Below are 25,381 nucleotides of genomic sequence, written 5' to 3'. Positions count from 1 at the left end.
TCAAATCTTATTTCTTTAAGACACTTGAGGTGAGAGTTTAAATCTTATTTGTTTCTGCTTGTCTAAATTAGAAGAGAGCATTTTAAATATAAGCACAAGAATAAATAAAAGGATAACACAGTGTATATTGAGAAGCTTTACTAGGTTATTCATGTAGAAGAAAGGCAGTGTGAAGGCAAATAGCCTTCAGCATTTTCAGGTTTTTCATTTGTATATGTTGTTTGAATGAGTTCCAGTCTGTATCTTTTTTTTTTATTTTATTTTTATTTTTTTCTCCAAACTTAGGAGAAAGAAATGGAAAAGCAGAGAACTCTTTATCAGCAAGCTCGCTTACATGATCGTGGAGCTGCTGAGATGGTCCTTCAGATGATCAGTGCAAGCAAAGGTAATGTTCAGAGGAGAACTGAAGTACATATTATCATGTATAATGCTATACATATACATATGCATAATGACGTAACACATTATCATATGCAACTTTTTATGTCATCTCTGATTTATACATGATACATAATGCAGCAAAATAAATGTGAATAGGGACTACGTTAGGTAAAATTTCTGAACTGTCTTTCTGACTGACTAGTTTATAATTACAAATTTTATCAGCAGTACCCTTATTTTGACAGGTCATACAGGACCCATGGTTGTTGAAACACTAAAACTTGGTATTGCTATTCTAAATGGTGGGAATACAATAGTTCAACAGGTAATGCTTTTCTAACTATTGAATCTTGCTTGTGTAAAGGAAACTAGTTTTATTTTTATTGTTGTTAATTTAATTTTAGGCTAAACAATGAAAATATATTGGAATACATGGAGTATTTGTATTGGAGTATTTGGTCCAATAACAGTGACATTATTCCTTACTAGTGACCTGCTAGTTCTGAATGGTAATTTAGGGCATTTTTAATTTACATAACTTTAATATAGACTTTTTTCCCCCAAATGTGTGTTTGTGTACTCTAGAAAATGCTAGACTACTTGAAGGAGAAAAAGGATGCTGGATTCTTTCAAAGTCTTTCTGGTTTGATGCAGTCCTGCAGGTAAAAGCAAAGATCATGTTATTACAGCTTCACTTTTATTGAGATTGATGGTCTGGTGCAGATGGCTTTTTTAGATGTAAATTACACAAGTCACAGATTCTAGAACTCTGCTTTTTAATGAAACTATCTGTGAATCAGAGGAATGCTGTGTTAACATCTTAAAATATTTTTCCAACTGAGAAAATAAAGCATAGTCTAGGTATGCATTTGAAGCATTAGTTTGGAGAGGCAGAAAAGCAAAAAGTAACAGCTCCTTTACTGGTCCCAGATCCTTCAAGATTTCTGGATGGTTCTAAGGATGGAGAAGAGCCATCACTGAAGGAGAGACAGGCCACTAGAGCTTTATTAAGCTATCAGTTTCTGGACCTCTCTGACATGTCACATAATCTCTTCACCTGAATCCTCTGCATATGTATCAAGCTTGTTAGAGGTGGCATGTGGCCAGTGAGACCATCCATGGTAGTCCATTCACTTGACAAACCAGAACGTCCAATTAGTTAAGGTAAAAGACTCTCCTAAAGAAGGTGGAAAATTGTTGGTGTATCTCATTGCTCTTACAGTAGACAAACTCCTTTCCTCAGCCATTTAGAGAAACAGAAAGGTTCTGAAACAGCAGACTGAATGACAAGTGGAGAAGATATCACAGAAAAGGAAAAACTGTGGAAGGAACGATGACCTGCACTGCAGAAGTTATTATTTAACAGTTGCAGCCTAATTAAATAACATACACTGTCTTTTTTCACATTTATGTAAAACAATTTAGCAAGTACTTTCTCAAACAGGACATGCGGTGAATATATGAACAACTGTGTACGCATTGTGCAGGACTTGATTTAAAATGTTATTGATAAAATGATTTGAGCACAGAGGAGAGAATGAAAATGATGTTTTGAAAAATGCTTCACATTTTGTTTTTGAGAATGTCACAGGAACTTAGAACATGTGAATGCACTGCAGTGTAATTGAAAAGAAGTATATATCATAAAATTATATCTGAACTGTTTGAATGAAAGCATTCAGACTTAGAAAAATTATCATCTGATATTTCAGATGCTGAGCTGTGGCAAAGAAGTACAAAGGCATAGATTTCTGTGTATTTTGACCTTAGTAGGTACAGCGTCTCTGATTATATATCTATATAGATATCTATCTATAAATATATTTTTGGAAAATGGAATCAAACATTCTACTTTTGTCTTTAAAATAATGTAATAATGTATAAGATATAGAACAACAGTGTAGTAGTAGTGAAATTCAGTGGAAAACAGCCTAACTGTGAAAAGCAATTGCAGTGATGTTCTTTTGGCAAACAGGTTTAAGTTAATATAGAGTGTAATTTCAGATTTCTTTTCACTTACACGTGAAACCATCAATGATGTTACTGGAAGAGAAGTTAGATGTAGAGATGTACTGGAAGAGTAGTCAGACCTGATCTGAGACTCATTATTTTACAGAAATGGACACTGGAGCCTTATTTTCATCCCAAGCACTTTGATTTAATACTTATATTAAGTGCTGTGATAGCACATGTTGCAGCAGGTCAAGCTAGTTATTGAAGTGCAGTTATTGAAGGCTTCCAGAAATTTCTTATAATTTTCCATTGTTTACTGCAGCACTTTCTCATTATTATTATTTTTTTTTATATAAGTGTTCTTGACTTGAATGCATTTGAGAGACAAAATAAAGCAGAAGGCCTGGGAATGGTTACTGAAGAAGGAACTCGTAAGTACAATGAAACTGATTCCAGTAGCACTTAAAATATTTGAGCTTCCTTCTTTAAATAGAACTTATTAAACTTGGCTTGAGCTTTCTGTTGTTAAACTGAATATAAATAACTGTAAGTTGTTAAACTGAGTATTTTTTACATGTATGAAATCTTTAGCAATAATTTTGATGACAAAAATGTAACTTCCAATATTCTCATCTTGTATTTTTGTTATTTTTCTTCAATCCACAGTCATCGTACGTGAGCGTGGTATGTTTGGGTACAGTTTTCAATACTATTGTTCCGAAAGTCTGTTGCAAATGCAGAAAGAAATCTCTAACTGCATCTTCTCAGACATCTTCAGGTTTAGCGTTATGGTCTGCAGCAAGTTGTGTGTTCAGCTTGGAAAAAGTTTGATGCTTATTAATGAAATGTCGTTCATATTTAAGGCACAATTTTATTCATAACTAACCATTTGCTTATTAGATATATAATGTGTAGTTTGTTTGTTGTCTTAATTTTTTTTATTTTTATTTTTTTTTAACCACGGATGCATTGGAGTGCTAAATGCTTTGGCTTGGCTTTTGGACCCCATTTTTCTTTTCATTATTATCAGCCTGTTTCTTTAAATTGCCTTAAAGCAGCATTTATAGTACTGTATTTTTAGCCAGAATCTTCAGTTCTGAAGGATGCTGTAAGATTGTGTTCTGCATATTTAATAATGGAAGCTGTCACGTAATCATTGTATTTATATATTTTAAAGGTGAAAAAGTGTTGCAGCATGATGAATTCACTCGAGATCTATTTAGATTTTTACAACTGCTCTGTGAAGGGCATAACAATGGTAAGCAAGAAGACTTAATTTTGGGGAAAAAATGATGAGAGCAAATGATAACCCTACGCTTAAACATAACTGACTGTAACTCATTCTAAGATTTTTTTTTTTCCTGATTTAGTATTCTGAGGGAGAGTGACACACCAAAAATGTTAATTGTGGATGTTAATTAGAATTTCTAAGTCTTAATGTAGTTTCAGATTTTATACAGATCATTAATACCAAAACCTCTTACAAAGACAGACATATGGTTAACAGTTATGTGAGTGTAGTGGCATACAGTAGTTCAATATCCAGCACAGATAATGAGCATCCTTACCCAGCAAGGTACTGAAAAAGAGTATCTTCTCCATGAATATATAAAAACAATCTTGTATTTTTCTTTCTTGTCCATACTAACTAAGCACAAATGCCTTATTTACTTCAGATTTTCAAAATTACCTACGTACTCAGATGGGCAACACCACAACAGTGAATATCATCATTAGTACGGTTGACTACCTCTTGCGTCTTCAGGTGAGGAAAAAATCAGAAGAAAATGAAACGTAACATAATTTTCTTTCCTTCATTTTGATAAGTTCACATTTTGATGGCATCGAAGATGAGGTTCCTCTCTTCTATCCGGGATATAACAAAAATAATAAAAAATAAAAAGAATTGAATTTAATTTATTTTGTCTTCCTTTTTAAGATAGATGACTTTTCAGAATTCTTCATGAAACCACATTTTTGTTAATTTCATTGTTTACTTCTGTAGACAGCATAGTTAGATAAAAACATAAGAACCTGTTGTCATGAGAAACAGATTAACTGAACGTCAACTGATTCAACTTGTGGTGATAAGCATGCAGGCAGTAAAAACTGCTTTCAAAATCCTAAATTAGAAAATGTAACACTGTGCTTTTTCTTAGGAATCAATCAGTGACTTCTATTGGTACTATTCAGGAAAAGAGGTTATTGATGAATCAGGACAACGTAACTTCTCTAAAGCTTTGGCTGTCACCAAACAAATATTCAATTCCCTTACCGAATATATACAGGTAAATGAAAGGTTTTGTCCAAGATATTAACAATGAAGTTCAGTAATTACATGATCTGATCATGTAATGTTGCAAGTTTGTAAACATTTGGCTTTATTTTTCTTATTTTTGACAGTTAGATTGAATCACTGGCCCAGTGAAAAGTTAATATTAAAATAATGGCTTCATATTTGACATGATGAAATCTCTTTTTTTACATGCTACATGCCAAAGAAATTGTAAGAAACTTTCTTGTGTAGCTTCATGGAAGCCTGACATTTGTTTGCTGTTTTGTTGTTGTTTTTTGTTTGTTTGTTTGTTTTGTATTTTTGGTGTTTTTTTTATATGTTTGTTTTTATTTTTTCAGGTAGATGCCTTAGGAAGGTGAAACGTTACTTTGATTTTATATAAGTAAAAAATGTTTTTCTTACTTCTAACTTTTTAGGGACCTTGCATTGGTAACCAACAGAGTCTGGCTCATAGTAGGCTGTGGGATGCAGTTGTTGGATTTCTTCACGTATTTGCCAATATGCAGATGAAACTTTCACAGGTATTTGCAAGAGCTAAGTGATGCTTCTTTGTATCTGGTTATAAATTACAGTCAAGTGAACAGTGAAAGCTGTGAATAAACTAACATACTGGCTCTTGTTGACTGCATGGGTAATTGCCATGTAAAGGTACAACACAGAATCTTCCAACAAACATCTTCATACCACTCCTTTTATCTGCCAGTCATTGCTGTGCACATATCTTTATCTATCTATCATATCATATCATCTATCTATCTATCATATCATATTATCATATCTATCACACAAGATCACTCCTTTCAACTCATTTACGCCTTTCTGTTAGTGACTGCGGCAATTTAGTTCCTCCCTCCTTGTTGTCAAAACCTAACGATCTGTTACATCTGAAGCACCATTAAAAGCATGGTTTCTATGCTACACATAGAGAGGGCAAGAGAAAAGCTGGGAAGGATTGGAAGAGGGAGGGAATGTGACAGTGAGTCACCTTGTCCAGTTAATTCACCACATCCACTGGACAAGAGGACTACAAACAGTGTTCATTTCACTGTGCATGGCTTCACCGCATGCCTCAGTTTTAGTCCCGTACACTTGCTGAGTGAAATGCTGCAGAGTCATTTCCCCCCCTATATTCATGTCTTTGCTACCCTCTGACTTGCTCAGACAAAACAAAAGTTTTTGTTTTTTTTTTTTAACACAAAAGTATATCACAATTCCATGGACACATAAATGTTAGTCATGAAATCGTATTAGTTTTGTCAAATTCTGTGCTGTATTTTCTAAACCTGCTGAAGTACTAATTCTATTTTAAGTGGCAGTACATGATGCCACTACATATTCCCTGTGAAATGAAAAAGGATGTTTTCATTCTGAGAATACTGACTGATTTTTGGAGTACCAGCTTTGTGAGTTTCCACTGTCCCTTATCTGCACTTCACTATTTCATAATGCTTTATTAAAGCTTTATGCTAATAATACCTTTGCTGCAGTAACTTACCATGCTATTGTTATAAGACCTTTGATAGTAATCATAATAATTACTAGGAAATTTTGCTGAATAATGTGAACTAACTTCAAATGACTGTCCTGCATATTGTTTTACTCCGAATGTATCCCACATAAATACGAAGAAAAAACAACCCTATACTCTGTACTGTTTCATTTGCTTTTTTTTGTTTGTTCTATTTTTTAATACAGGACTCTGCTCAGATTGAACTGCTTAAAGAGCTTCTAGATCTGCTAAAGGATATGGTTGTGATGTTGTTGTCATTACTTGAAGGTTCGAGCCATTTCTCTTTTTATGATTCAGTATTATTGTCTCAGCTTTATAATGTAAAGTCCAAGTATTATGGTAAACTTTATTTACCTCTGATAGTATATAATGCCAGGATGAAATCGACTTTATATTTATTTAACAATTAGTCTGAAATATGAATATCCATGAAAAAAGAGGTCTTCTGCAGACAAGCATATTGGAAAAAAAATTATGAAATACAGAAATGGAGGTTTTGGTTCAGTTCTCAGTGTGAATATGAAGTTCCTTTATTTAAAATACAGAGGCATCAAATAACTCATTTTTTTAACACTACTTAGGTAACGTTGTAAATGGAACGATTGGAAAACAAATGGTCGATACGCTTGTAGAATCATCTAGCAACGTAGAATTGATCTTGAAGTTTTTTGACATGTTTCTCAAATTAAAAGATTTAACTAACTCGGATGCTTTCAAAGAGCATGACCCAGATGGTAAGGGCATCATTTCAAAGAAGGATTTCCAGAAGTCAATGGAGGCTCAAAAACAATATATACAATCAGAGATTGAATTCCTGCTGTCATGTACAGAAGCTGATGAAAATGATATGTTCAACTACGTTGATTTTGTAGAAAGATTCCATGAACCAGCCAAAGATATTGGCTTTAATGTAGCAGTTTTGCTAACAAACCTTTCAGAGCATATGCCTAATGACTCACGCCTTCAGAGCTTACTTGAACCTGCAGAAAGTGTTCTTAATTACTTTGAACCATACCTTGGCCGTATTGAAATAATGGGTGGAGCCAAGAAAATAGAAAGAGTTTACTTTGAAATCAGTGAATCCAGTAGAATGCAGTGGGAGAAGCCACAGGTGAAGGAATCCAAAAGGCAATTCATATTTGATGTTGTAAATGAAGGTGGAGAGCAAGAAAAAATGGAGCTCTTTGTGAATTTCTGTGAAGACACAATCTTTGAAATGCAGTTAGCATCCCAAATCTCTGAGACTGATTCAGCTGAGAGACCTGAGGAAGAGGAAGAAGAGCCTTGCTACGTTGTAGATATCGGAGATGATGAGGAAGAAAAGTCCCTGGAATCTCCTTCAGCTTTTGCAATGGCCTGTACTGCAGTCAAGAAGAACGTAGCCAACTTTTTAAAAATGGTTACTGTGAAGAACTTAAGGAAACAGTACAGGAAAGTCAGAAAGATGACACTAAAAGAGATGGTGAAAGTGTTTTTCTCTTTTTTCTGGATCCTATTTGTAGGGGTGTTCCAACTGTTCTTTAGTATAGTGTGGGGAATTTTCCAGATTCTTTGGAGCACTGTATTTGGGGGTGGACTGGTTGAAGGAGCCAAAAACATTAAAGTTACTAAAATACTAGGGGACATGCCTGATCCAACGCAGTTTGGAATCCATGATGATGTCACAGAAACAGAAAAAACTGAAGGTGCTGAGCATGGCATTAGAGATGAACTTGTGCAGTTCGTAAAGGGTGAAAAGGGAGAAACTGACATAATTTCAGATATTTTTGGCATTCCTACTAAGAAAGAAGGTGGCTCAAAACATGGTCATGATGCTGGACTTGGAGATATTGCAGAAATACTCGGCTCTGATATCCAGTCTTCTCTGGAAAACAGTGTTCGTAAGAAAAAAGGATTACAGGTATGTGAAAGATTTTGTATTTCTTTCCAGGAAATACTAATATATCTATATTACTGGCTTTTCTAGTCGCAACTGAATTATTTGCAAACTAACTGACTGATGTTATGGATGAGAAGATATTTTATAATCTCTGCTCTTAAAGAAAAGAATTTTCGTGTTCTTGTTTGTTCTGCATGCTCATCTTTTTTTATACTATAGTATACTTCAGTTACCTTTTCATTTACTTTCTCAATAATAATGGTATAATTATACAATATATAATTATAATAATATAGTATATAATACCATAATATATAATTATCTTCTTTCTTTTACATTGTGTAGTAGTCATACACTACTCATATACAATAAAATAGCCTTTTTCCTGTTATTTGAAGTAATTTTCCTTGAATTTACTTTTACTTTAGTGTTTATTGTGTTTTCATACTTTTTTTTTTATTGCTTATTAAGAGTTTATTCTGTTCCTCTGCTGAGATGAATATGTTTTATAATTCTATTTAAACATGGACCTGAGCTAAACATCAAAACCGAAATGCTTTTGTCAGATTAGGAGGGATGTTTATATTTCAGATTTGTTTCTAATTGTTATTGAAATATTTCTTTCTTCTGATTGGATTTAACCCACCTATTTATAGTATGCTTTCTAGAAATATCTAAGAAGAACCTTCATTATACAACTTTTTAGTTCATTATTCCCTCTTCATTCAAATGTTTTCATCCAAGATTTAATTTCTTATTTATTTATTCATTCATTCATTTTAATGTGTATACTAAAAGTGTTACTTTTAACTTAAGGACTTTAGGTCAGAGTAAATAGTTTTAAATTTTCTTCAATAAATATTTATTTTCTTTGATTTGTACATTTCTCCCAGATTTCTTTGTAAGTATTGATAAAATGGTCCATTGTTTGAGATACTCTCAGTTATCAATGTGACTTCAGTTATCCAACTTAGCTGCCTTTTACATTAATGTTATTTAGTGAACTCTACCAAATTACTTTTTGCACAATCTATATTACAATAAATTGCTATTCACATTGTGCATATAGAAAGTTTAAGTAGTCTAGTTAGAACAATAACAGTATTACATAAATATTGACTAGAACTCAGAAAAGAAACAGCAATGCAAAAATCAGGAATTCCCATCAGAATGTCTTGCACAACCATTCACAATAATAAAAGATACACAAATGGATAGAAACAAAAATCTGTGTCTGTATACTCAAAGAGGAAAAAAAAAAAACACAACAGTTGTGTAGCGATTAATGGCATTACCATCTAGCTAGAAAAACTACAAAATAACTTATGGAATTGTGTGATCATGGTGAAGATAAATAGGAGTTAGGTTTTACATAAAAGTTTGATTAGCCTGTGCTGAGAGTCACATAGGTTCACAAATATGGAAATACTTGAAGAGTAAGCTAAGACTGCAGATAAATCTTGCTACTTGTGGCAATGAAATCAAGATCTAACTGAGAAGTTAGAAGAACCTTAAAATAGTAATGCGAGTCAGTGAAATAGTGCATAAGAGAGAAAAAAAATCTGATTTTGCATGTAAAATTATGGATTTTGACATTATCCTAACTACACAGTAGGAAATCTTGGAACTACATTACAGTTCTACAGAAATATTATATCAATGAAATCATCAGTTAACACATGTCAAAGAAGCAAACTGAAGTTCTGCATTATCAAGAAAAGAACTGAAGGAATTATAACACAGAGCACTGTTACGCCAAATGAACCCAAAATAAACCAGCACCTTGCAAAATGGAGTCTCCCATTCCAACAAGAATATGTTGGACTGAAATAGATTCAGGGAAATTGAAAAAATTATCGCAGTTATGGAACAAATCTTGTGTATGCAATCAAGTAGGCTAAGGCTCTTCAGCCTGAAAAGAAGACAACTGAGAGAGCTAAGGCAGCTTTTTACAAAAATGTATGGTAATAAATTTACACAATTTAGATTCTTTTCATAAATATAGATCCTGAATCTCAGCCTTTTCAGTGAAGCTTAGATACTTGAACTGCTTTTGAAATTAACTTTGGTCTGGCAACGCTGAGTGTAAGGATGTTTGAAATTTGGGCCCTAGCTTCTCTCTTGCAGTTAACAAAATTGTAAAATTGTGCATTGGTTTTTCCTTATGTGAAGGGGCTGTTTGAAACATATGCTTAAATGATTGTGAGATGTGCCAGTAAAATTTTAGTGGATCATCTATCCAACTAACACAAATAGTTTGAGAAGATACACTGCATACATAAAAGTTGTTTAGGTTTTTGTCAGATTCCAGTTGCATCAGTTGATTTTGACAAAGTAATTGAGTTTTGCAATGCCTAATAATTACACAGGTCTTTTTCAGATTTTTGATGCTGTCACTGACACAGTATATTATTCTTCATTTTGTACTTGGAAAGAGGCAAATTGATTTTTTGCATAACCAGTAGCTGCACTGAGTCTTTGTGAGTGAATTTTATATTTCAGGGTATAGTCTGGATGTTGTTACTTACCTTCATTGTCTGATAACAGTGAGTAATTAGGTTGTTCAGTTATCTGTACTAGTTACAGTATTGATAACACTGTTTAAAAAATTTATCATATGAAGATATAAAGCATTCACAGTTAAAATTCTTGTCTGAACTGTCGAAACGAAATCGAAGTCTTTACAAGAGTAAACTGTTATAAAAGATGCAGTGTGGTAATTATTTAATTTCTTAGAAAACAGTCAATAATGTTATCAAAAATTTATGTGAGAGGGTTCATTTTGACAGTTAATGTTTTTCACAGACACCTGAAACTGCAAAAGAAGCTGAAGCAGAAAGAAAAGTGGAAGCTGAGAAGGCAGAGTGAGTTATCTTTACACAATTCCTCTTTAAATCCTTGCTACTTCCTAATATTAGATAACTTTGCCATAATGAATCTAAGCAATATTTTGAATCGCGGCGCAGTCTCTAAGAGGTAGCAGTACATCCCAGTGGACAACAAAATACAAACTTTTAGGCAGAATTTGACAATTCTGCACATATAAGTTCATGGTCATTGTCTTCAAAAAACAAAAAAAAAATCGTTTAAGAAATGAGCAGCAGTCCTGAAGAAAAGTCTGCAGCTTGTCAATACTACATGACAATAACGTGTAGCAGTTTCAAAACTAATTTGCATTTAAAACCAAATGTTCTGAATTAGGATTCCCTCTAAATTAATGCATTTATAGCGCAGAAGTTCATCAGGGCTTACTTAGCTGATCTTTCTTCTAGCATGGAAGATGGTGAGAAACAGGATAAAGCAAAGGAAGAACAGTCTGAGCAGCCAGAAGAGGGAAAAACAAAGAAAAAGAAGCGAAGGCATGGACAAAAAATTGAGAAACCTGTGGCTGTTATGGCTAATTTCTTCAAAGCTCTGGAAATATATCAAACAAAAATGCTTGTAAGTTTTTTCTTAAATTCTATTCAACATTTATTCATATAATAGAATGTTCGATTGAAATCTAAGAGAGAAACTATAGCAGAAACATAGGCCTAAGTTTTCAAAAGACTGTATTGATTTACTTCTCATTTTTTGTAATACTTTGTAGAATTATATACATAGCAAGAATATATATGTGTGTGCTTAACAGGACAGACTAGGTAACCTCCTAAGCTCCTTTTTAGGAAGCCTGTTTTCTGTGATCTAGTTTCTAGAATCTTTTATTCTACTTTCTTGAACAGGGAGTGCCCATAGTTCTATGGCACCTTATTTGTTCTTACAAATATCAAATTAAGAACTCTAAAAACTTCCCATGTAGTTTATTCCAGCACTTCTCTTGAAGATTTCTTCCTATACAGTTTCTATTTGTCTTCTTATTGCAATTCTATGCCCATTATTTTACCATTAAATGGAAGAACAGACTGCCAAGAAATGCACTGCTTATTTTAACTGGCATATGAGGGCACCACAATTATGTATTTACATTCTTAGAAACCTTAATGCTTACCTTTCTCATTTTGATGTTATCTGAAGACTATCACTAATTTGTTTTGTTTTTCCACTTTATTTACAGCACTACCTGGCAAGGAACTTTTACAACTTACGGTTTCTTGCTCTATTTGTTGCATTTGCCATTAACTTTATTCTGCTATTTTACAAGGTAAGCTTTTGCATTATTCTTTAAATGTTTTTACTTACTTCCAGAGGAGTATTTAATGTTGGATTTAGGGCTGTTTTAATAAAGCAAGTATTAGAGTTCTTTCAAACACAAACTGAATGCATTTAGCTATGAAGAAGTTAAAATAATATCTTAAGCTTCATATCTAAAATTTGTGATGTGAAACTTATTTTGGTTTTACTTCACTTGGGATGAATGAAAAGACAAGCTGAATTTGTGTTTCTAGGCATTTTTTATTTATTTGCCTAAGTCTGTTTATGGTTCCTTTGTTTATTTTGACACTGGAAATTTAAAATCCAACTAAAGTAACTTTTTTTTTTTTTTTTTAATCTCATTTGTTCTAAGGATACAGAGAGGCTTAACTATAATCAGCTATTACATTTTCCCCTTTTCTAAGAAGTCCTACTGACTACAGTTATTTTTTTCCCCCAGGAAATACTTTGTACATAATTTTAGAATCAGATATTGCCAGATAATTGTAAATTGTCATATACCTGTACTTGCTTTTCCTAGATTTTCTTTTCAGTGAAATGAGATTATGTAGAGAATTCAGCTGTGAAAATGAATTGATGTTACTGTTCAAAGCTAATGGTCTTATCTACTAGCTTCACAAGGGCAGGCTTTAGATACATCAGTTATTAGGTAGAACTTAGGGATTTGTCAGTATGATAAAGGAAAAGCTTTTAAGTTTACTGTGTGTATTCAATGTGCTTAAATTTCTCTTAGGTGACAGAAGAGCCACTTGATGAAGTGGAAGAAGACTCTAATCTCTGGAACTCTTTTGAAGAAGAGGAAGAGGAGGAAGGAATGGTATTTTTTGTTTTGGAAGAAAGTACAGGTTACATGGCACCCACTCTCAGAGCACTGGCAGTTATTCATACTATCATCTCCTTTGTCTGTGTGATTGGATACTATTGCTTAAAGGCAAGTTCTGAATCTTATTACTAATCTACATTTGGTAAAACATGTAGTTCCAAAGTGATTTTTGGAGCTGAGATTAAAATACCTGTTTTATCTACTTCTTTTCAAATTAATATGTAGATGCAACCAAAACCGTTCTATGACACCAAGCTTTCCTCACATACGAGGTCTGGCAGGGATAGAATTAACTTTTTACATATCACAGTGTATGTTTGGATTTGAGTCTGAGACAATGTTGGTAGCATCCAACTTTTGGTTATTGCTGAGCAGTGCTTGTACTCTGTGAACATTTTGTCTTTGTTACCCACTCCATGTGACCCCCAGTGACTATGCTGGGAGTGAGCAGACACTGGGAGGAAGCACAACTAGGAGAGCTAACCCAAACTGGCCAAGCAGCTGTTTTATACCATGTAGTGTTTTGCATGATAAGAAAAGCTGGGCTTGGTAGAAGAACTTCTTTTCCAAGGTGGCTGTTGTTTGGCATTAGTTTGCTTGTGGAAAGTGGGGAGTGGCTGCCTTTACATCACTTTGTTTTTCTTCTCTTTAAACTGTTTTTGACTCGAGACAAGTTTTCTTGCACTCTTACTGTTCCACTAGGAGTGGGGCACAGTGAGTAAGAGGCTGTGTGAGTACTTAGTTCTCACAAATAAGGCGATACTATAGCATTTAAACCATTCAGAGTTGAGAGTCCTTGGTTTTATGTTTAAATGGTAACCAATTTTTTGTCTACACTAATCAAACCCTCTGTTTGGGGGTAATGCAAAGAATTAGCCTGGGAGAAGAAAGGCAGTAATACTTCTAGCAGTCTCTAAATTGAATTTTTGGGTGTAACCGCAAGCTTGCTTTATGTGAGGTTATGAAGAAAATCAAATGAAACAAACTATTCTAGCTCACCAAGGCAATCCATCTTTCTTAGTTCCTTGTCCCTCTTCTTATCTGTGACTTGCTCATTTTGGAGTTCAAAGTCATACTGCGTTAACATTTCCACTGCAGAACAGCAGGACTGTCAGCTGTCAACAGAATTACAAAATCAAGATAGTGAATGCAGCGGTGTCTTGAATCTTGTTTTATGTTTTAAGTTTAATTTCATTATTTGGTATGAATACATATGTATATTGTTCATGATATTCTAAGAGCTGCTAGGAAGAACTTGATTATCAGTAACAGAAATCAACACTATCACTGGCATGAGAACACCTGAGTCACATCTCTGATTGTTGTCTCTAGTTGTCAGAATTGTTTGGGTTTATATAGTAGTATAAAGAGTACGATGTAGATAGGCCATTACAGTTTCCAGCAATATGTAAACCTTAACCAAGATGTCCACTGTCATTTTCATAGGTCCCTTTGGTTGTGTTCAAGAGAGAGAAGGAGGTAGCTAGGAAGCTGGAATTCGATGGATTATACATAACTGAACAACCATCTGAAGATGATATTAAAGGACAATGGGATCGCCTGGTTATAAACACACCGTATGTAAAATTAAGTGTATAAATATTAATTGTATATATATATATATATATATAGTAGTTTATTAAGCCACTGATATAGAACCTAACCTGTTCATGATCACCTACTCCGTCTAAAAGAAAGGCATTTTTCACTCTGTATTAGATACTATAGTAGTGGATTCTAATTTGAAATCTGCCTTTTCATTATTTGCAAGAATTGTGCATCTTTTCTCATAATCTCTCTCCCTAAGACATTTTACAAGTTAGTCACTATTGAGAATTTCCCCTGCCTCAATTTCATATTCATTCTCTGTAGCATTATTCTCTCCTGCATCTTTTTTCCCATTTTTTGCTAACAAAATTTATAAATGACAAGGAAATTAAACTTAAGTGTAAAATAGAAATTGCAGAATTTGAGTAGGCCCAACAGGCGTAACTGTCAGGTTCTATGCATTAGCAAATACTACAATAGTCATATGCTGATTCTAGGAGACTCACCTGCCATTCTGTATTTGGATGATAAAACTGCAGGCAAGAGAAAGAAAAATGTCAGCAGGCTCTTCCTGCTGAGCAGTAGCAGTCTGAGAGGTCACCTTGATTTTCTTTCCTTACTTCAGATGCTGTTTAACCAAAATAGCTGGATACATGATTCAATCTAAATTGCCACAACAAAATGCTGTCAAACAGGTTATTTCTAAGTAAACCCAGCACAATTTAATTTGAAGAGATAAATTTAGAGCTTTTATTCAAAGATAATTCTATAAGCAACAGTCATTAGCCCTTGGACAAATTAATAATAACCAGAAATGTGGGTAAATAGTTGGTTTTAATCTTTCACCAAAAAAATGCATAAATACGTTCCACCAATTTGGTACACATTAGAAAAGCTATGATGCAGTTTTCACTAACATGTATGGAGGCATAAATAACTATTTGATAAAAACAAGACAGCAAAAATCAACAACTCAGTGTATCAGTTACACTGTGCTGTCTAACTGCCAAAATATCCATCTTATCAGACATACAATATTTTTGTAAGTAATAAATAGCACCATTGGTACTCTGATTAAATTTACAGTTTCCATATTATCCGAAATTCTTGAACACAGTATTTTCCTACAGAGAATTAAGAATTTTTCATTTAATTTAGCTTGAAATTTAGACTACAATATAAGGTCACTTGATTATAATAATATTTTTCAATGGTGACAAAATATTGTTAAATCCAGAGTGATTTTCTGCGTGGAGACAGCTGAATCGTAGAAAATCAAAATAAGCAGTAGTAAAAAAAATACAATTGCTTCTCAGTTCTCAGAAAAAGTTTAGAAAGATTCTCAGAAAAAGTTTATTGTCAGCCATATCTGAATTCAGTATCCTAGCCTGATTTGCTAATTCCGTGTTTATTTTTTTTTAATAATAATAATTTAATTTAATAATTTTTAGGGCCCTTGTCTCCAACAGGCAGGAGTAAAACATCCAGCCTTTTCAGAGAATCTTTTCTTTCTCACTCCTGATTCAGTCGAAATATAGAGAGAGTAGTAGAGAATTCTAACAGTGTAACTCTTATCTGTTCTACTGATACTTTTCCAAGGACAGTCTTAATATTTTCAACTCAGTATCTTTGTAAAAATACAGAGAAGCCTTCTGCAAAGTTCAAACATCTGAAGTAATGGGAAGTATAGGGAAGTCAATGAAATAATAGATTGATATGAGGCAGTGGAACCACAATACATCTGCAAAACATTATAGATACAAACCTAGCTATGAGGAAAAAGGCTGTTGTAAGCAATTTCAAATTGACAGTGCTTTCAGAAGTGTGTCTAGATAACGTGGACACAGAGATCAGTCAGTTAAGTAGGTTCTCTTAGTCTTACAGCTTGCCAGGTACCCTGGACTTGATATTCTCTTAGGACCTCTGTTGTAAAATGTTTTTGGCTGACTTCCTAGAAGAAACTAATTTGCATTATAGGCCCGGTTCATGCTGGTATGTGACCAGTTTCAAAGACATGGGAATGAAAATGCAATAACCATTCATATTTTCTTCTGCATAGCTGCTCTGGAGTGTCCAAAACACAGCAATCGCTGTCTTTTAATCCCATATGTTTTGACCTAGCCAGACTTACTAATTTGCTAAGTGAAACAGATAATGCCCACTGAAGTGGCAAAAATCTTGTCATCTGTTTCTTTAGCAATACTGATGTACCCAGTCAGCCTCATTTTCTGTCAGTGTTGCAGAGTTAATTAAGCTGCTTTTTATCAAGATAAATTTTGCAGAATATATAATATCTACATATCTTCTTTGATTTATGAAGCTCCTAAACATGAATGAGTGGAAGACTCTCATTATTCTTCTGATCCTTGTTATGCCTTTAAGCCAGTAGTGGCACAAGCTCAGGCCCCATTGAAAAGATGATAGCAGAGGATTCCCAAACATAGGGAAATGTAACTTCAAAAGTGCCATATCAGGCTGACTGGTGAAAAGGCACAAGAAGAAAAATCAGAGGAAGTACAAAAGAAAAATTCTAAACACAGACTGAAAACAGAGATTAGATCTGGCTTAGAGCACCGAAACCACACGCACTTTTACTCCTGACACGAGCATATAATATCTCTCAGAGAGCTGATTTCCATGTTGAATCTGCTACTAAAAATAATACCTTCATAGATCACTACGGCCTCAAGGGCTAAGAGAATGCTCTTGAATTTAGCAAATGCAATTTTAGTGATGGTGGAAACTGTGGTTTCTCTATTGGGTAACTAAGAGCTCTTGCCTCATTTTCAACCTTTAACTATTGAGAGCAAGCTATCTAGATACCCAGCCAGCGTGTCCTCAGCAAAAATAAGCATAAATTAATTAATAAGATGATATGTTGCCAGCTTACTCCAACTGACACGCTGTACAGCCTGTTCTCAGCATGCTGCGCTATCTAGTTAAGTTAAATGAAAGATTAAGGCTAAACGTAAGCTGACAAAGCGTTCCTTCTGATGGGAACTAACTCATAAGGTTTAATGACTATATCATCAGGTTCCCACTGCTGGAGGGTACAAACTGCTATGAATATGCTGAGATGTGCTTTTTATAAGTTAAAAAAGTATTTTAAAAGACAGGATACCCTTTTAAATGCAGCAGAGTTGCATTTTGCAGTAAAAGACATACACACAAACTCCAGTAGAGACAAACTTGGCTTACAAGCATAAGAAATCAAAGAAAGAAGTAATTAACAGTATAGAGGATTGAACCAGAATATATCAACTGAGTTACTGAAACTATTTATCTAAAGTGTCCATCTAGAATAATTTCATTCAGAAATTCAGTCTGGAAAAATCAAAAATTGAACATGTAGTAGCTGGGAAGCTTTCCTAAACTCCTCACAGTGGACCAGCATTGGAGGAACTCAGTCTTGCAATCTTAAAACTAGCTTTATTTTATCAGTATTGTCCTTTAGCTTGAAGAGTTATTTTGTTTTTTTTTTTTTTTTCTTTACTTGGCTGTATTAGATTTCATTCCGTTGAGCAGCAAAAAAGCTTCAAACCTACCTCTTCCACAGTTATCAGTCTGACAGCTGCAACTCAACATTGTTTCCTGCAACATCCAGGAAATTGAGAGAGAAAAACCTACATAAAATATAGTAAGATTGTCAGAATGAAGAAGTGCTTAACAATAGCAGCTCTACTGGTATTAAGTTCAAGAACAGTATTTTTATGATCAAATTGTAGGATAAGGAAACTTCACTGATAGCATAAAGCATTTTCTCTTGTAGGTAACAGCTGTTGTATTTCTTAGTGTCTGTTATAGACCTCCTAGATAAAACCAGTTGCTTACTGAAGCATCATGGTTGCTCACTACTCTGGAAAAAAAAGCAGGGAGTTTTCAAGAATGACACCTAAAATACTTGCAGTTTACCGCTCCATTTCTTTCTCTTTTGTATGCTTTTCTTGTAATTACCAGGAAGGATATGGCTGTTCAGAAACAGAGGCTGGAAAAACCTCTTAGCTGAACGTATAGCTTTACCTAGTTTTGTTATGAAAATTCAGACCCTGTAAAACAATATAACACCTGAGAATGAGATGACCACTAACTGATTTTTTTTCATGCATGTAGCTTTTTTTGTAGCAAATCACATTTGTAACTACAGAAAAAAAAAGAGAGAAAAAATATGCAGTGACTACTATTTCAAAGAGACTGTCCTGATAGCTGTTGTCCATACCAAAAGAAATTGTTTTCCTAATTCAAAGCGTGAATGAATGAAATTGTACCAGAATCTGCAGTGACTGTGAATTTTTGTTGTTTTTTCTTTTCCATAACAAGCTGGATAACTTGAAATATCTTTGCCTTATCTATGCAGGTCATTTCCTAACAATTACTGGGATAAATTTGTAAAACGAAAGGTGAGCTTTTCATATACAAACAATTGAGAACTGAAATTTGTTTTGTGAAGTCACTGTTGTTCACTGAGAGATTTACCACAGGTAGTTCTAGTTTATGTGGAGGGAGGAGGGAGAAAGAATGCTGTTTTGGTTTAGTTCCCAGAGTCAAATGCACTCAATAACTTTGTGCTGTCAATCAGCCATCTAGGTCCATTTTACAGCCATTGTCATCTTTAGGAGATAAAGCCCACTCGTTGCTTAAAAAAGGAAAAACATGTCAGCTTAAACGATGGTAAATTATACAGAAGCTTTTAGATAATGGCATTTAATGCTTCTATTTTTCTTTCATATGCTCCCTACCTATCTGTGGTCCTCTTGGGAGTTCTCACTGTTCAAGTAACATTAATTGTAAAAGAGTGGGGGTTTTTTTGTTGTTGTTTGTAGAAGCTCACTTTTTCTGTTTCCCTTTTTTTTATTTTTTATTTTTAATTTTTTTTAATTTCTAACAGCTACTTGTTTACGGTAATAATTACCAAAGTCTTTCTCAGACCAAAAGCGTCTTTCCTTGCACTTTTAGGTTATTAACAAGTATGGAGACTTGTACGGAGCAGAGCGTATAGCAGAACTTTTGGGTTTGGACAAAAATGCCCTTGATTTTAGTCCAGTAGAAGAAAGCGAAGCAGAAGCAGCTTCTCTTGTATCATGGTATGACTTCAGAGCTTTATGGACAAACTGTATGTTGTTATAGCTTCTATTTCAAAGATAAAAATGGATTTTATATTGAAATTGTAGTGATGTTTTCCTCTGTATGGAAAATTCAAATGGACAAGTCTTTCTTGTGAAGAATTAAAATCAGCAAATATGTTTTAAGACACACAAAAAGAGCTTACCAAAAGAAAGAAAAAGTATTGACAACAAGTATCTAGATGTCAGATATCTAGACAAAATTCAGAGATATCTATTCTATAGTTGATGAAGTCAGGAAGCCAAGTGATTGAAAGTAGCCCAGTCACATTTCACTGATGATTTTTGGCTTCTTGAAGACATGAAAAAGGATTTCTGCTCAGCAGTTATTTTCTAGTAGTTACTGAAAAAATTATTAACTTTCCTTTTGGTAATATAACATTTTACACTAGAGAGAACACCTGCCATTTAAATTTAAAACAGGTAGGCTCCATATTTCATTACTTTTAACACATATTTTTAAGTCTGGAATAGACCAGCGTCAATTCTAGTGAAATCATTCCACCAATTACAGATGTTAGAAACTCTGCATGGGTGCCAAGACTTAAAGAATTCTCTCTGCAAAATGAAGCATCTAAAAAGCCCAGATAATAAACAGCAAATACACATCACCAACTTTAACTACATGCATATGAAGTGCTAACACAGCTTGTTACTTGGAGAATTTAGTACTTCATTTTGACACTTAATGCATTTCAAATCTGGTATTTCCTAGGTTAAGTTCCATTGATACAAAGTACCACATTTGGAAGCTTGGTGTTGTTTTCACTGATAATGTAAGTATGTTAACCTAGAAGAATATTCTTTGATTTACTCTAAATGTGAATGTATGTCTTCCACTACCTGTTTTTATATTAAACAAATATATTCTATGCAAGTAGTATTGAATTACAGAGCCATTTTTAAAATAGTTTTTCTGTTTTGCCTTGAAGCAAATGGCTTTGCATTAGCATTTCCTATTTGATTCCAAAGGGAAATAAATACTTATTCACCCTTAACACAATGCTAGCATTTGGGAAGTTAAAAGGTACATTCATTTAATTGTGTATAAATCATATTAGCAACCAAAGGTGCCCTTTCTCAGATCAAACACAGTACATGGAAACTTACCCTTTTTTATTCTTGAATTTGCTTGGTATGTTTGGTTAATTCTCTGCTTTCGTGCCTTCTCTGAAAGCCTCAAATTTACATTAAAATACCCTTTTTTGTCAGTATTCTTTTTTGCATCTTTTTGAGAATGCCCAAGCAAATAGGAAACCAAGAAGAATAAACTGAAGCATAAATTCAATATGCACTAGAAGTACACTGAACTACTGTTTACAAACAAGATATTTTCTTTCATGTCAAACTGTGTTCAGATTTACTACTCATTAAAAATAAGCTGTACTGTGGACCATATGTCTTCTGGGCATCTTGAGACTTAAAAATAGTGAAATGCCTTAAAAATAATATAATGCATTTTGCCTCCCTCAGAATCGGTCTTAAAACTTTAAGTGCTGTGTAACAAGCTCCCTAACCAAACCAGTTTTAAGGTAGGGGATTTCAGTGCTCATAACATATATGCTGAAAACACTGCATTTAAATATGTAATATAGAGAGGTCTCATTAGCATAAGCAATTTTAAATGAACACAACTTTAAATGAATCAAGTTGGTAAGAAATAGAGCCTTTCTGAACAAATGTCCTAGACATACTACATTCAGATTGCATTACATAATTTGTACTACATTAAAATCAGATCATTGTACTAATTTTTCATTTCAAATTTCACTCTCTCTGCAGTCATTTTTGTATTTGGCTTGGTACACAACTATGTCTATCCTTGGACACTACAACAACTTCTTCTTTGCTGCTCATCTGCTGGACATCGCTATGGGTTTCAAGACATTGCGAACCATTTTGTCCTCCGTAACTCACAATGGCAAACAGGTTGGTTTTACATACAGAGGTTTGAAATTAATGCATTTTGTAACAATATTAAAAAAAGTCCTGGGGTACCTAGGAAATATTACAATACAATTCATTTTGATCATGAATAGATTAAAGAAGACTTCTTCAAGTCCTCTGCAGCACATTTAGTACGTGATTATTCCTATAAAAATATAACAATCTATGATCAGTGAGTGCTGATAACGAAAAGTGTTTTGTACACAATAAAAATATGCATCATTTCAGAAGAATATATGAATTATGGCATAACCAGCTCCTTCTGTACACTCTATGATGAATAGGTTGGTGATAACTGACAGGAATTCACAATCTCTCCTTAGCTACAGAGGTAATAATGATCTGAGAACAACTGAGATTTCAATACTTAGCTAGTAAGAATGTTCTTAGAGGTACAGACATTCTGCATTATGGAATCTATTTATATGTCATTATCTCCTGAAAAAATCATGTTAAAATGCACTTCAAAAACTAACTGTGGAAACTTCTATGGGGAGTCACTCTTTGATCTTTGTACTGTATAAGATTACAAACCAACAAAAGCAACCTTTACATTAATGTTTTTGTTTTTTTTTTAATGCTGATCTCAACCTTATTAAATTATTAAACATTATTAAATGTTGAGATCAGCATTAAAAAAAAAAAAACATCTCAACATTTAATAATGTTGACAAACCTAAACCTAACAAAACTTCCAAAAAATTCCATTTCAAACAAACACATTTCATTTGTTCTCAAATACAGCATATATTTTAAGTCTATTCTTACAGTCTGTTAGGCATGTAAAAACACATAAAGGAATGTAACATTTTGAAGAGTCATAAAAGCATCCTCCTTAGTTTAACTTTTATACTCTTTGTGAGACCATTTTCCATATCATTTTGCATGCAAGCAGTTTACAGGGCCACTTAACCTGTACACAGATCCAAGCAATGGGGATATATTTCAAAGCTGTCATTACTGTTCTCTTTAGTTCTCTTCTTGGGAAACACACCATATGATACCTTTTCCATATTTAAGGCAATAAACTGAGCTAGTTCATCAGTTATAACAGAATGAAATTGAAACGTACGTTCATGTCCTGTCTCCCTATACAGCTGGTGCTCACTGTAGGACTCCTGGCTGTAGTAGTGTATCTTTACACTGTTGTGGCATTCAACTTCTTCCGCAAATTCTACAATAAAAGTGAAGATGAAGATGAACCAGATATGAAATGCGATGACATGATGACGGTAAGTAAAACATCACTAGCATGCTTCAAATCTCATTCTGAATTCTTACATGGATAATTAAGATGAAATCACAGAACATCAGGGATTGAAAAAGCATCTCAAAAGATCATCTAGTCCAATATCACACGAAAGGATGTTTTCATTGTTAAAGCCATCTATCTCTTCTTCTTGCTATATAGCTATTTCGAAAATGTTTACTGTCTTAAAATTCCCTCTTCACTCCCCAGTGGTCTAAACTCATGTAGAGACAGCATATGCTTAAAGCACATGGAACAAATTTTGCGACAAATTGGTCAGACCTACAAAAAGCAGCTGTGTTCCTGTAGCACACGTAAAGAACAGTTTGATCCAAAGTTTTGTAAGCTCTTCTTACATGAAATATGTTAGCACTACTCCTGTGTCAGCCTGCTTACAGCTGGTAATTTAATCATGAAGAAGTCAAGGGGGAGTACAAAAGGGAGTATTAAAGGGAGTGATAGTCTATCATTAATAATTTCCCTTATGATTTCCACCTGATTGCAACAGAAACCAGCAACAATTTTCTGTCATAAGAAAAGCTACTCTACAGATCTTTTTGTAAAGAAATGTGGCACAATTTCAGGAAACTGAACCTATTGAGTTTGTGGACACCTCATTTCCTTCATGGAATACTCGCTGCCTGCTTTAAGTGCAAAAATAGTGAGAGATACCTCAGAATAGAGGTTTGCAATAGATTTCAACTAATGATTTTCCCTATTCTGGAACTTTCAATTAAACAGTCACTGTAAGTCACACGTACAAATGATACGAAGTACGAAAACTTAGTGATATTGTTTGAAATGATCCCTCTGTGGATTGAATATAATGTTCTGGTCATAAAATGGATGTACTACTAATAGGAATCATTAAACTTTGTCACATTTCAAACCACTTCGCCAAGTGAGGTAAAAAACATAATCTGAAATTGATTTAACTGTGATTAAAATAGCAAAGGTGTCATGTCAAAAGTAAAGCTGCATTCTAACAGAGGATGTATAGTTTTGTTTGTGTTTGCCCGTGAAAGACCAGATGTCTCACTTCATGATAATTATTTAGCACTACAGCTGCTGTCTAATGTGACTTCAGAACCCTAGTTAGTCTCAGACATTCTCACTGTTTTTCACTCATATTCTACTTCTTAAGGTGGTTTACAAAATTCTGTAGCTGATTCATACAGAAGGATTACATAGATGGATAGATTCTAAAATGTTTACGTGGTTTAAATATCCAGATTTTTAAAGATCATCCCATGAAGGCTTCTATGTTTAGAAAATAAAGCACACAGCAACATTTCTATAAAGTGATTTCTTTCACTTCAAACATAACAGAGCCTGTTTCTGAGATCATAAATAATGTAAAATATACTGAAACTGACATCCAGTACTGCAAAATGAAATTATCCAAAAACCACTTAAGCACAGACAGATCTACCTGCTGTGAATAATATAACAACATTTTATAACACTGTTTCCTGAATTCCATTACAAGACTTTCAGAGAAGTCCTCCACTCTCTCAGAGCAAATTTGAGCCTTAGGAATTAATAGTAATGGGTATAATATTGTTGAACAGTACTAAAGAAAAGAAAGACATCTTAATCTGTAAGACATAGGGAATGACAAGAGGGTATAATATACTTGATGCTGACTCCTACCTCTTTGTAAGTTTACTTGAGGATGTAGCCACACTAGTTAAGATGTTAAGAGATTTTTGGTTCAGCGTGCGATACATGAGGAATGATATTACATCTTCTGTTTCTGTAACTTTTAGTAGGGCAAAATAATTAATGATAAATAAAGTTTCTCACTTTTTTCTTTTTAGTGTTACCTATTCCACATGTATGTGGGTGTAAGATCTGGTGGTGGCATTGGGGATGAAATTGAGGATCCTGCTGGAGACCCTTATGAAATTTATCGAATTGTCTTCGACATCACGTTTTTCTTCTTTGTCATTGTTATCCTACTGGCCATTATTCAAGGTACTTTCACTTATGTTAGCAGAAATAGTTAGAATTTAGTGTACATAAATTCTGAGTGCATTTAAATAACATTTATGTTTGATGTAATTATGTGGTATTGCTTCAAAGGCTTATTTCTGAGCTTATAAAGTCACTAATTCTGAAAGTTATAATTATAAACTTAATTTACAAATAATGCATTCTACCAAATATTACACCAAGTACTAGAAACATAACTTACCTTGATTATAGCATTTATGACAAGCAATGACACCGTTTGTGGAGGATTGCTCTTCCTGCTAAGAGTACCATTTAAACTTGGAGAGCATTACTGTAGACTCTTTTCACTGCATTAGTTTGGAGCTAGTCATTCGCCTTGGGTTTTTTCTCTGACAAGGCACCATGACCATGCACCATTTTCTCATTTCTTTAGAGGATGATTTTCAGTTCTAATTTGTTTACAATTGTGGCTTGCAGAGAAGGAGACATATACTGATTGACTGTCAGTGTTGAACGCTCATTGTATAAACTGTCCTACGGTTGGAAGGAAAAAATGTAAAACAAACA

At 33.9% G+C, this 25,381-nt stretch overlaps 1 protein-coding gene and 1 long non-coding RNA gene across 5 annotated transcripts in view; one reads left to right on the top strand and one right to left on the bottom strand.

Annotated features, from left to right (window-relative positions):
• The window catches only part of RYR3 (ryanodine receptor 3), a 189,206-nt gene that overhangs the window by 159,691 nt on the left and 4,134 nt on the right, over positions 1–25,381 (top strand). For all 4 annotated transcript variants that reach the window (XM_042883222.1, XM_042883045.1, XM_042883138.1 and 1 more), the window contains 22 exons: positions 286–385; positions 627–706; positions 967–1,043; positions 2,692–2,765; positions 3,001–3,018; positions 3,512–3,592; positions 4,011–4,099; positions 4,494–4,622; positions 5,047–5,151; positions 6,326–6,407; positions 6,722–8,040; positions 10,825–10,883; positions 11,292–11,460; positions 12,074–12,160; positions 12,905–13,102; positions 14,441–14,571; positions 18,897–18,939; positions 19,496–19,623; positions 20,378–20,438; positions 21,445–21,591; positions 22,707–22,841; positions 24,679–24,835. In XM_042883222.1, the coding sequence (XP_042739156.1) occupies positions 286–385; positions 627–706; positions 967–1,043; positions 2,692–2,765; positions 3,001–3,018; positions 3,512–3,592; positions 4,011–4,099; positions 4,494–4,622; positions 5,047–5,151; positions 6,326–6,407; positions 6,722–8,040; positions 10,825–10,883; positions 11,292–11,460; positions 12,074–12,160; positions 12,905–13,102; positions 14,441–14,571; positions 18,897–18,939; positions 19,496–19,623; positions 20,378–20,438; positions 21,445–21,591; positions 22,707–22,841; positions 24,679–24,835 (3,469 nt within the window). The remainder of the gene's footprint in view (positions 1–285; positions 386–626; positions 707–966; positions 1,044–2,691; positions 2,766–3,000; positions 3,019–3,511; positions 3,593–4,010; positions 4,100–4,493; positions 4,623–5,046; positions 5,152–6,325; positions 6,408–6,721; positions 8,041–10,824; positions 10,884–11,291; positions 11,461–12,073; positions 12,161–12,904; positions 13,103–14,440; positions 14,572–18,896; positions 18,940–19,495; positions 19,624–20,377; positions 20,439–21,444; positions 21,592–22,706; positions 22,842–24,678; positions 24,836–25,381) is intronic.
• LOC122186611 lies at positions 42–25,381 on the bottom strand. Its single transcript, XR_006181170.1, has 4 exons — positions 22,682–25,381; positions 18,088–18,165; positions 13,994–14,109; positions 42–4,200 (listed from the first exon to the last, which is right to left on the bottom strand). It is a non-coding gene; the product is annotated as an uncharacterized LOC122186611 (long non-coding RNA).

This window comes from Lagopus leucura, unplaced genomic scaffold (genome assembly GCF_019238085.1).
Source record: "Lagopus leucura isolate 7727_CA_CO unplaced genomic scaffold, USGS_WTPT01 Super-Scaffold_1, whole genome shotgun sequence".
NCBI classification, from domain to species: Eukaryota; Metazoa; Chordata; class Aves; order Galliformes; family Phasianidae; genus Lagopus; species Lagopus leucura.
The sequence above is the reverse complement of the archived record's forward strand: the minus strand, read 5'-3'. Positions and strand labels throughout refer to the sequence as shown.